We start from the raw sequence: 11,996 nt of genomic DNA, 5'->3' as shown, positions 1-11,996 counted from the left end.
CTGGAGTGCGGTATTGGGTGGTATTGATGATCCTGAATTCCGCGATGATTTTGCGGTGCATTTGCAGGGGCAAGTTACATGTTGGAGTCCCTCAATTAAATTTTATATGTTGAAACATGAAGATTTCACCGGATCACCAGATCTTTTCATCTTTTTCTTCCTAAGATTGCAAAGGCTCCAAAGAAAGATCCGGTTGGCGGCTGCTTCCAATCACTCCTTCTATCTACCTTTTTATCACTCTTCTTTCCTTAAACCTTCGATACCCTCAATCAGTAAAATGCCCTGATGTTCATATTAGATACTTAAATTATAATATTCATATTGGAGATTGGAGACAGATATTTCGTTCCAGGTAGCATGCACATAAACGCCATAGCCACACGAAACACATGTATTGACAACGTGAATCGCGCGGGGCATAGGGATGGAACAACCGGGGGAGCACGTCTTACAGTTGGCACTTTATGAATATATTTCGACTTCCTCTAAAACAAGTCGAGCCCTCAATTAGCGACGATAATATACCTGTCGCCATGACCGCTAAGTAACAAGGCACACGCCAGCCACACAGATACACGGTACTACAAACAGTGGTCCAAAAAGGGGCGACTAAAAATCGCGTCAGAATATTGTCTCTACTGAGTTCATGATAGTGTCCTCTCATCACCGTACGTTCGATCGTTATCGGGGTTAACCTGATCGTCGAGCCACACATGGTTCGCTCTCTCTCTCTCGTTCCCACCCCTCTCCCCGACTAGAAGTGTCGTCCTGTCTATACCAGCACGACCCTCTCCTCCCTCCCCAGCCATTGAGCTCTCCCGGTTCGCGGCAGGGAGCAGGCACTACTGAATTGCACCAGAGGCTAGTCGGAGCGCTCGGCCCGGCCCGTCACGATCCGTCCTCGGTCACTGGCTGCGGCGGCGCCAAGTGTCTGAAAACACACCGGCAACAGGTTAGAAAGAGGGGCATGAAAAACTCTTCAGTATCACATGACCAAATCGAGTTTTTCAACAAAGATTCAGTGTTATGCTCACTGCCCAGCGGACACTGTTCTGAGCTCTATTGACCGTGGTAATAACACGATTCTCAAAACATGATTCGTTAAAAAGGATGAAACTCGAAACAAATTAGTAAGTAAAGTAAACGATCGAAAAAGAGCCGCTACCGAGAGCGCTACGTTCAGCAAGCATCTTAAGTTGCGCTAGCTCGGATGCTACTTATCCCGCTGGCTCCCTTTCTCCCCGCCCTGCGCCGCACCTAAAGCTGACCACCGGCTTTCCGACGGCGTCACCCCGCGCCAGGTAATGGAAGGCCGCGTCAGCGTCCTGCCAGTCGAACGTGTGCTCCACCACGGCCTGGAGCTCGCGCGCGTCCACCAGGGCGGCCAGCTGGGCCAGCGTGTCGGCAGAGAACGTCACCGTGCCCCAGCTCTCCGGCAGGAACAGCACCTGGCGAGTAGCGGGGAGGACGGTCAGAGGGGGCAGAAGGCGTCAGAGGAACTCGGAGGGACCGGAGGGCGCTCTGAGGCACCTCGTGTTGACTGTGATCGCGAACGCCTTTTTAGACGATACAACGCTACACTGTACTACAAAACTGTGAGGCATCCGGGGCGCAAATTACATCAGCTAATCCCCAGTCATGTCAGGGCGATCCGACTTCATCCAACTGCAGCTTTAAATTCATAGGCAAATTCCGATCGACAACCATCTTATCATTATCCAGCCTTCCTCCCCTCGACAGAAGAGACATCAGGTCCGCCTCTCAGCTGTCAAATTCGGCCGTATTCGGTCCCTCTCTTGCTCACTTCCCTCCCACTCCCGCCCTTCCACAATCCGTTCCTCTTCCCGCTCTCACCTGTCCCGCCAGCCGCGTGAATCGGATCCACAGAGCATACAGCGTGCCCAACACGAACCCGAACCGGTCAGAGGGCATGGCCGCCTCCACCGTGCTGACCACCAGGCCGGTCTCGGCGCAGTGGCGCAGGCAGGAGGCGTGCAGCGAGGGGCCGGCAGTGTTCAGCACCAGGTCGAACCTGTGGGACAGGCGGGTCATACATCAGACCAAATACCGGATCACACACCTGTTTAAATATAAACTAGCGCTAGGGCTAGTTTCTGCCGCAAGGAAATCGCCGCACTAAAATATGCCCCCATCAGACCAAACCTGGCATCCGGTGAAATGTAAGGTCAAAACCCGCACCAGCTAGATTACAGCATGCATTGCAAATGCATACGAGCTGAAGGCACGTTAGACGATAGCACATTGCCTTTCACGTTGGCAGCCTGCTATAGCACTGCGGCACTCACTTGTCTCTCAGCGACAGCTCCTTCTCCAAGTCGGCCGTGTCGTACTCGATGACGTCATCGGCTCCCAGCATCCGGGCCAGCGGCACCAGCCGGGCCGACACGGTGGTGGTCACGTGACCGCCCCATGCCTTGAGCAGCTGAGTGGCTACCAGGCCGACTCCACTGGCGGCCGCGTGCACTAGCACCCTGCCGAAAAGTAGTGGGGGTGGGGTCAGAAGCTGATTATCTCATTGCAACTCTCAGCTGACCATGAACATCGATGATTACCACAAAATTTGTAGATCAGCATAACTTCTGACCGACAAAAAAAGACTATTTCTATTTACATAACGGAAGGCCTGTGAGCCCAAACTATCATCCTCGCGAGACCATAAAAGGTGTGACTGTGTTGTGGGGATCTCCGGTCGGCCAAATATCGTTCAATATTCAACCTTCCCCGAACCCACTCACGTTGGCTTATCTTAGAAGTCGTACACGAATACAATGTCCTGCGTGATCGTTGGCTGCCGCAGCCAAGTAGTATTTACGGCGTTGATTAACTACCACTGACACGGGCGGTATAGGGCGCGACTCACCACTTGGCCAAGGTCGCCGTTTGTGGCCCCCGTTTAAAGCTGTCCCCGCGTGCGGCCTGTCTCACCGTTTGTCCTGTGCCGTGTCGGGCCCAATGCCGCCCTGCGTAACCAGCGCGTTCCAGGCCACCGTTCCCGAGTAGGGCAGCGCCGCCGCACGCTCAAACGTCACCGCGTCCGGCTTCCGACACAGCTGGGAACGGGTGCGGTAGGGTGGTCAGTGAGTGACTGTGAACAGTGCACGGGGGTCAGTGGGAGATTGTCGACAGGGCGGAGCAGTATCAGTGGGAGGATGTCAATGCACGTTGAGTAGCTGATAGCATCGTAAAGCGATTAATGAATGACTGTTTCATGATGGAATGACATAAATTGCTCGATACTATCCTGTTGCGAAAACCAGCGCTACCATAATCTCAACGTCATCCAATATATCCCACGAATACGCATAAATACCGATGCACCAGCCAAGCACAACACACAGCATGTTCCACCATCAGCTTCCCACCTCCTTCTCCTCGAGGACGACAAACTCTGCCAGCGTGCCGGGCCGCCAGAAGGGGACGGCCGCCCAGACGGGGTCGCCGACCTGCCACTGGGTGACCTCTGAGCCGACCTGGTCCACCACGCCGGCCAGGTCACGGCCCAGCACCACCGGCAGCTCAGAGTCCACGTGCTGGAACGGCGGCGGAGGGGAGGATGGGTTAGTCATACACCAAGGGGCGGTTTTGAGAACCGATGAGGCACTGTATCCAATCACATATGCATACCAGTGAACATGTTGGGGCGTCCCACAGAATAAAAGCACATGCAAAGCATTACAGTGCAACCCAGCCAAAGCGACGCTGTACGGTGATAAGGCCCAATCCTCTGAGAGCCGAAACACATAACACAGCGGTCCAGCAAGTTCACGCTCCATATCTCTATTCCATCACGCTATCGACCCGATTTACGTCACCTTCTCACCGGGTTATATCTGTTGACCTGGCGGCGCAGAGCGCGCCCGTAGCCGGAGGCGATGCGCAGGTCGACTCGGTCCACGGTGGCCGCCTTCACCCTGACCAGTACCTCGGTGGGCGAGACCAGCTCGGGGCGCGGCTGGTCCTCCACGGCCAGAACGCCCTGGAGGCAGCGACAGCGGCAAAGCGGTAACGATATGGTACAGGGGGCACCGGGTGTACAACCAATGGCTCAAGACGAGCATATAAAACGATTTAGCCATATTTTAATGTGCTTTTATCTGTAAAAAAAAAAAACTCATAAAACATGACAAATATAAATGCCAGCACCTAAATCTAACAGTGTATATATCCTTTCATCGCATATCCTCCTCTCTTATCAGTTGATCTTGGTTAACTTCAGGCGATCGCGAGCACCAAACACGATGTGAGCTGAGCGCCGCACACGGTGTGCACTGCACTTACGTCGAGCCCCTCGTACGTTCCGCAGATGACGGCTCGCATCAGCGCCGGCTGTCGGACGGTGCGGACGCGCCGGCCGCGGCCGACCAGGTAGCCGACCAGCAGGCCGGCGCCAAACCCGGCGCCCAGCAGACACAGGTGCACGGTGCTCGCTGAAAGTGCGGAACACGGCGCTACGTTGGACGCGAACGTCAGCCGACTGAATGTGAACGATCACACACCAATACCCGAGATTCGGTGGATGGCATTTGTGTATGATCACATACATTGGAGAGCAGATGAATCACATCAACACTTGCCAATCTCATCAGAGACAGGGTCTCCATTTCTAGAAACCACACATGCTTCTTTTGGGCCATTACTCACCTTCAGTCAGCACCAGCAATCGAGTTGTCTCGATGAACTCCCTGACATCAAACTCGCTGACAAACTCCCGCAGACTAGTCCAGCGGTCGGCAGCAGCAGCAGTGGCTAGACGCCATCTCTGAGCAGCCTGCTGCCACACCTCCCCACTGGCCAGTCGTCCGCCAGTCTGACGCAGCTCAGTCAAGCCAGCCTGCAGCGAGAGCCGGGCTGCTGCTGCAGATGATGACAGCTGGACCTGACAAACACAGCCAAAACAGTGAGCACTGCTCATACAAAGCCTGTTGTCACCAGCATGCAAATTGAGCATATCACATCAACATGACAAAATTTATCAATGAGCACTATCAAACACAAGAATCATTCAATAACTTTGGCACAAATATGCAAGGAAAATGATATCAACTATTAATTGACAGAAAAGGGCTGAAAACTTCTATGTTTCAAAGTCTGAGCTTTATATACAGGCATCAATTAAATAAAGGTACATATGCAAATGGATAAGCAGCAGATGGAAGATTCATGATTTATAATAACTTGCCTGGAGCTCATCTATTTTTTCACTGATGTGGAAAAGTAATTCATCTGTGCTGGCCATTTCTTTAAGTGAAAGCAATAGAATTGTCTCTGTAAATTTGTTGGCCAGGCATTTCCTGCAGAGAAACTTGATAAAATATCTGGGCCTAGGTCGTGCGCGCAGTGTTGTTCGATCCTTTAGATATTGGAAGATGAAAAAATGTTTGGTAGCCTTAACCCTTGAACTCTTCGTAGTTGAAACAGCTGTGCCATTAATTGTCGACAAAAATTCAGTACCAATGGCTGATTATTCTGATGTCTACCGAACACAGTGTGTATTTCTTTAGCGTTATTCTACTGAAATGCAACGAGGTAGATAGGCAAAATGGAGTTATGTTCTTTTATAATGATTGCGAAGGCCCAACAACTAAGTTGCCCAATTACAGTAAACCATGCCCTTCTTTTGCATTCACAGAGAAGGGGAAATAATTAAGACGAACATGCATTCTGGCATTTGCGTTTCCTGACTGAGCCCCGTATGTTGTGACTTGGAACCTTGACTTGAAAGTTGGAACATTATGTGATGACTTGTGGGAGTGCGCTGAGGCTGGTTGGAGTGATATTTCAAGTCGAAATAATGAGATGATATGTTAAGCATTTGATCATATGATATCAAACACCAAACAAAGGTTTTAAGTTGTGTACTAGAGATTTGTAAAGGCTTGTCGTGCTAGAAAATGATTTTCACTGAATTTAGCTATGATGTAAGATGTAACAGTTCGCGAAGCTTGGGCTTTTGGATTGATTTTAATATTCAACTTAAATTTGAATATTGTTCTTTATTTCATCATACAATATTGCTATTCACGCAATACTGTAGTGCTCAGTGGCATCACGCCTTGAAACGGCCTGGGATGCTACAGGAAGTAGGTATTCCTAAAAAAAAATCCTCCAAATTCCATACAGAGTCTCTGGATATGAATTCCTCATGCAATTTGAAGCTAACTCTACCTAATTGTAATTATTCAGCTTTCTTTCTTTTCCAAAAATGGTCATTTTTCATCAATATTAAATATTGTGGTGGGATATTTGCCTCAAATGCCCCCTGAATCAGCAAGTATTTCCTGCTCATTTCTAACACTAGTTCAAAATTTCAAATGTTTTATATCCCACTTACACAATTTTCTACAATGGCTACCTACCTACCTACCTACCTACTTTCCATTCCTTGGCTCACCTGCTTGGTCTAATGCTTATTTTTCATCAAGTTCTTTATAGGTATGCTGATGCAGTTGCTAGAAGAACAAAAAGAAGTTGATTAATCCTTTGAGTGCAATGATTCATATTCCACCTAATCCATTACTTATGCATGAGAGAAACTTGTATGGAATGAACACTTGACTTCTATAAAAAGGTTTACTTTAAATTGTCCATACATTAGTTTTCTTGAGCTGCAGATTAAAGATAGTTTGAGTTGTGCTTGTTTGAGTGTAAAACTGCCATAATTAACATCCATGACTTAAGTGTTGATTGAGATTAGACAGAAGACACCTGCATAGATGTTAGGAAGTAAATCAACAATGATGGGTGGGTCATTGATGATCTTGTTGGTCAAATGCTGTTGGTTTGTTGTACTGGCCACATTGGCTACAATGGCTATATTGTGTTGTCCACTGGCCATTCATTTAACTTACTGTTTGTGGATGCTTGTTTTAAAAGATAATAGTATCTTATATGTATGCCACTTTTCTTTTTCAGAGTGACCATGTCATCAAAAAGTGACAAGAATTCTGGTAACTCTGACAAGGAATTGGCTGTCAAAGCCAAATCAGAGTTTAATAAAGGAAACTATGGAAACTGTGTACAGATTTTGGAGAAGCTGACTGCTGACAAAAGCTGTGACGTCAAACTGGCCCATAATAAGGCAGTAGCAGAGTTCTACAAAGGAGGGCTGAAGAAGACAGAATCCTTCCAAAAGGCTCTGAAGGCCATCTTTGAAAAGGTATGCCTGTTTGATATTTATTTGGTAAATGTGATGGTTCTCCAAATTATAAATCTGAATGACAATATTTCATTCTGCTAATGTTGTGTGTGACTGTGACTGCCATTGAATCACATGTGTGACGCTGCTGCAGGCCAAGCTGCGCCCGGAGCGTCTGGAGACACTGGAGGACGTTGACACGTGCGTGCTCTACTACAACTACGCCGTCATCCTCTACCACCTGCGCCAGTACCGCGCCGCGCTCGGCATCGTCAGCAAGATCTCACGCTACATCGAGCCGCTCGGTGAGTACACTTGTCACGCTGCCACGGTCGGATGGTGCATTTTGTGACCTTTTCGTTAGACCTGCTAGTGACTGAACTCAGGCTCGTATGAATGTTTTCAGTAATGCATGCTTTAGAGATACACTCGGTGATTTATATCCGGTTAATTGAAGGAACATCGGCGAAAAAGTACCGTTAGATTCAGGGTACCTAATGTTGGACCCCAACGTGCGTGAACTTAACAGCAGGCTGTTTAAAAAGTCGGCCAGAGGCGGTGCCTGTCGGTGTCAGCCAGCTGGTTCCGGGGCGAATCCGTAATGTAGGCTGCTGGATTACGTGACAAAAGATCGTAAGACAAAAGATCGTATGGAAAAAGATCGTACGAAAATGATCGTAAGATAAAGATCGTATGTTGTAAAAGATCGCACGGTAAAAAGATCGTAAGCAAAAGATCGTAAAGCAATTGATCGTATGCAAAAGATCGTACGAAAATGATAGTAAGATAAAGATCGTATGTTGTAAAAGATCGTACGACAAAAAGATCGTAAGCAAAAGATCGTAAAGCAATTGATCGTATGAAAAAGATCGTAGGAAAATGATCGTAAGATAAATATCGTATGTCGCAAAAGATCGTACGACCAAGGATCGTAAGCAAAAGATCGTAAAGCAATGGATCGTACAAAAAAGATCGTAGGAAAATGATCGTAAGATAAAGATCGTATGTTGTAAAAGATCGTTCGACAAAAGGTCGTAACGTTACGTTCGTAAAGTAAACAATCGTATAGAATAGTGTTGTTAAGAGCGAGCGAGCTCAGCGAGCGAAGCGAAGTCTTTTGAATATAACGGGAACTAATCTCAGTATGGCCCGGCCCGGCCCGGCCCGGCCTGTAACGCTTTTGAGAGGCTTATGTCTCAGCAACCGCTGAACCAATTGGCCTGCGGTCTTTTTTTGTTGGGTAGCCCGGCCATCCCTTCTTCCCCGTAATTGACTACTTTTGATACATCTCAGTGGCCGTCGTGGCACGTGCCACGTGAGAAGTCAAGGGTGTTCAAGCAGTTTTGCAAAAGTAGTGATTTTGAGAGGTCCATAGACCATATCTCAGCAGCGGCTTGAGCGATTGTCTTGCGGTAATATTTATAGGGTAGCTGCATCCCTTCTACCAAAGGTCGGATACCCTTGATCTATGTGAGTGACCCCCAATGCATGTGCAAAATACAAAAAGAAGAGGTGCCAAATTTGTTCCCATTTCAGTAACTCGGTAATTACTGGGGCGATTTCGAACCAATGATGGACAATTGACATCTTTAACCCTCGCATGTGTGCGGCGTTTGCCAGCTTCTAATGTGTAGGGGGGGGGGGGGGTCGGTTGGACCCCCCCCTTGCCGTTTGGCCCCTGATCGAGCTAGAGCTTCGCGGAAAAAACGAGCGTGTTGCCCGTGACGAGAGGAAGCCGATGATACCCAATTTTAAGGTCCTAGGTCATTGGTTGACCTTCCAGGTCAGGTCAATGACCCAAAGTCGGGAAAATCGGGACCTGTTAGAAAGTCGTAAAGTGTGGCTGCTAAGGGGTTTTTCGGGGTGCTGATCACGAATACCGTGTTAGTTTTGATCAAAGATGATGTCTTGACGCATTTAGACCAGGTCGGGTCAGGTCAGGTCAGGTCAACCAGTAGGCGTCGTGACGGGTATTCGTAGTACGTGTCAACCGCCTCTGACAGCTTCGTAACATGTTACGAAGTCACCAAAACTACTTCGTAAATGTTCAAATGGTTGCTAAATTCGAATTCAGCTCCAAAAACTAGCCTAGAAACATGTAAAACTCGAAAAAGTGACCCGAGGTCACCCGAGGTCACCAAAGGTCAATGACCTGACCTGACCTTCAGGTGACCTTGACACACACGGGAGTAACATCAAATCACATGTTTGAACGTTTGAAACCACGAAAAGCTTGCAAACACGCGGCTAGTGCGAGCCGACATACGCGAAATCGCGATTCCGGCCAAACATGGTCTCGGAAAAGAGGTCACAGGTCAAAGGTCATTTGGGTCAGGGTCATGAAATTTTCAGGGTAGGTGTAAAATTGATCAATACGAGGGTACTGAAAGTTTCGTCGCGATCGGCCGCTTTTTACGCGAGTTATTCGCGAAAAACCATGGGGGGGGTCCATCCGACCCCCCCCCTACACATGCGAGGGTTAACCGGCCTTCGATAACAATGACTCCTATAACTAGAAACTAGGATCCTATAACTAGGAGAATTGCGACTTCGATAGTGATAACGTGATAAACATCTGTTGATGACTCGTAAAGCGATGACGATTCAATATGAAAATGTAACAGTGCGAAGGAAAAAGTATTTTTAACGCCGTTTACTTCAGCCGCTTAAGCAACATTTTAACCTTCCAGGCGGTGGGGGGAGGGGTTGGGGGGGGAACATGGGTTTAGTTGTATTCACTTCAAATAGGTACATGAAAACGGCAGCACATACATTCATTTATTCGGCACATATACAACACGTTACTTTTAGGTGTCATTGAGCCATCTATAGCTCTGAAATAACATCAATGTATGGTCGAGCTTAAGACGGCCACTTACTACGCGAACACATAAATTGATAAGCTTTGTATGCGCTGGAGTTGGGCTGCACCATGTGAATCCCATATTTTGACTGTACGATCTTTATCTCATACGATCATTTGGCGTACGATCATTTTCCTTGACGATCTTTAGCGAATACGATCTTTTGTCCATACGAGCATTATGTCGTACGATATTTATCCATTACGACTTTTTGGCATACGATCATTTTCCTTGACGATCTTTAGCGAATACGATCTTTTGTCCATACGATCATTATGTCGTACGATCTTTATCCATTACGACTTTTTGGCATACGATCATTTTCCTTGACGATCTTTAGCGAATACGATCTTTTGTCCATACGAGCATTATGTCGTACGATCTTTATCCATTACGATATTTTGCATACGATCAACTGCCTACGATCTTCTGCCATACGATCTTCTGCTTTACGATCTTTTGTCCGGTTACCGGCTGGTGCTGTCGTCTTATCTGACCCAGCTAACGGTAGGTGGCGCCGCTGGTCCCCGGGCGCTGCGGTAGCGGGCCGCGCCCTGACCGTCCGTGCCAGGTCGGAGATGTGCTGCGCTTGGTCCGTCTGTCTATAGTCGTGAGATAATGTGTTGAGTTTGTCCGATATGGGACAGGTGATAAGGACTGTTCAGTGTTCAGATAATTGACCAATATGCAGAGAGGCACGGGCTAGGCCTGTTTAGTCCTGTCGGTATCTTACTCGGAAGCCCCTTTTCCATTACTTATTTCTTTTCCCAATTTCATCGCCTGCAGCCTTTTCAAACTTCAAGTTGATGACAGCTGCTGTAGCTTCAGGGGTTCGGTGCCCATCAGTGTGACATCAAGTGCTGGCCCAATCTCAACTTTTATTCGTATGAGTTTTATTACATTTTAAATATCTCGTGTACATTCCACTGCTCGTCATTTCCGCTATTGGATGACTCGTCTTTTCGTGAAGTGTTCGCGACGTCTCGGCTGCTGGTCATGGTTTGCCATTTAGTTGCATCAGCCCTTTGGTCCCCTGATAAGAGCGAGCCTCGGTAACCCGTTGCCAGTTAAGGCCCGTTGCTCACACCGCCTACAACGGCTGTAGCTTCTTCGTTGCGCCGTTCTATAACTTCCCCAAGACTTAAACGTACCCCGGATAGTCGAACCAGCCATGGTGCCCTCTGTGGAGCTCAACAATGGGCAGAAGATGCCGCTGCTCGGCCTCGGCTGCTGGCAGGCACCGGGAGATGAGGTAGCTGCTGCCGTGGAGACGGCCCTGCTGGCCGGATACCGGCACATCGACACCGCCTACAACTACCTGAACGAGGACGGCGTCGGCCGCGGCATCAAGGCCGCCATCGCCTCTGGTAAGGTCAAGAGAAGCGACATATTCGTGGTGACCAAGCTGCCAAACATCGGCATGCAGGCGAGGAAGGTGGAGAAGTTCCTGAGAAAGTCACTCAAGTCGCTGGGCCTGGATTATATAGACCTGTATTTGGTCCACGTCCCTATCGGTCTGGTGGAGCGGAGCGAGACAGATGTGTTCCCCTTCGAAAACGGGAAGCTTCTGATGGACTTCTCGACTGACCTGATCGCCATATGGAAGGAAATGGAACGGATGGTCTCCCTGGGACTGACCAAGTCCATCGGCGTGTCCAACTTCACCGTGAAGCAGGTCCGCAAGATCCTGGCCAACGCCAAAATTCCGCCGGCCGTGCAGCAGGTCGAGTGCCACGTCTACTTCCAGCAGACAGAGATGCGGGAGATGTGCAAACAGCACAACATCGCCTTCACCTCCTACTCCTCACTGGGATCGCCCGGCAGCAAAATGTTCATGGAAAAGATGGGGATGAAGGTCGAGCTGCCGGACCTGCTCAGCAACCCGGTGGTGCGTCTGGTGGCCGAGAAACACAACCGGACGGCGGCCCAGGTGCTGCTCAGGTTCCTGGTTCAGCAGGACATCATCGTCATTCCGA

At 48.7% G+C, this 11,996-nt stretch overlaps 2 protein-coding genes across 4 annotated transcripts in view; one reads left to right on the top strand and one right to left on the bottom strand.

Annotated features, from left to right (window-relative positions):
• Positions 1 to 375: 375 nt before the first annotated feature.
• On the bottom strand, positions 376 to 5,383 carry LOC122380315 (reticulon-4-interacting protein 1 homolog, mitochondrial-like). The gene is made up of 10 exons (XM_043363368.1): positions 5,201 to 5,383; positions 4,663 to 4,897; positions 4,300 to 4,448; positions 3,842 to 3,997; positions 3,384 to 3,551; positions 2,947 to 3,071; positions 2,307 to 2,492; positions 1,855 to 2,032; positions 1,258 to 1,448; positions 376 to 931 (listed from the first exon to the last, which is right to left on the bottom strand). The coding sequence occupies exons 1-10, from the start codon at positions 5,255 to 5,257 to the stop codon at positions 889 to 891; spliced, it is 1,488 nt and encodes a 495-aa protein (XP_043219303.1). The 5' UTR covers positions 5,258 to 5,383; the 3' UTR covers positions 376 to 888.
• Positions 5,384 to 5,718: 335 nt separating this feature from the next.
• The window catches only part of LOC122380310 (CCR4-NOT transcription complex subunit 10-like), a 36,461-nt gene continuing 30,183 nt past the window's right edge, over positions 5,719 to 11,996 (top strand). Inside the window, exons 1-3 of one of the 3 annotated variants that reach the window (XM_043363363.1) lie at positions 5,719 to 5,742; positions 6,934 to 7,177; positions 7,311 to 7,461. In XM_043363363.1, coding sequence (XP_043219298.1) covers positions 6,941 to 7,177; positions 7,311 to 7,461 — 388 coding nt within the window. In that variant the 5' untranslated portion in view covers positions 5,719 to 5,742; positions 6,934 to 6,940. Of the gene's footprint in view, positions 5,766 to 6,933; positions 7,178 to 7,310; positions 7,462 to 11,996 lie in introns of all 3 variants that reach the window. The other 2 variants (XM_043363361.1, XM_043363362.1) reach the window with 2 other exon arrangements.

Source organism: Amphibalanus amphitrite, unplaced genomic scaffold, assembly GCF_019059575.1.
Source record: "Amphibalanus amphitrite isolate SeventyFive unplaced genomic scaffold, NRLGWU_Aamphi_draft 000096F_arrow, whole genome shotgun sequence".
Lineage (NCBI taxonomy): Eukaryota > Metazoa > Arthropoda > Thecostraca > Balanomorpha > Balanidae > Amphibalanus > Amphibalanus amphitrite.
The sequence above is the reverse complement of the archived record's forward strand: the minus strand, read 5'-3'. Positions and strand labels throughout refer to the sequence as shown.

Coding starts and splice junctions, on each gene's coding strand:
- LOC122380315 (XM_043363368.1), bottom strand. CDS start 5,257: ATGGCCAGCACAGATGAATTACTTTTCCACATCAGTGAAAAAATAGAT. Junction 3,998..4,299: donor GAACGTACGAGGGGCTCGAC/GTAAGTGCAGTG, acceptor CGCTGCCTCCAG/GGCGTTCTGGCCGTGGAGGA. Junction 2,033..2,306: donor GAGCTGTCGCTGAGAGACAA/GTGAGTGCCGCA, acceptor CCTGTCCCACAG/GTTCGACCTGGTGCTGAACA.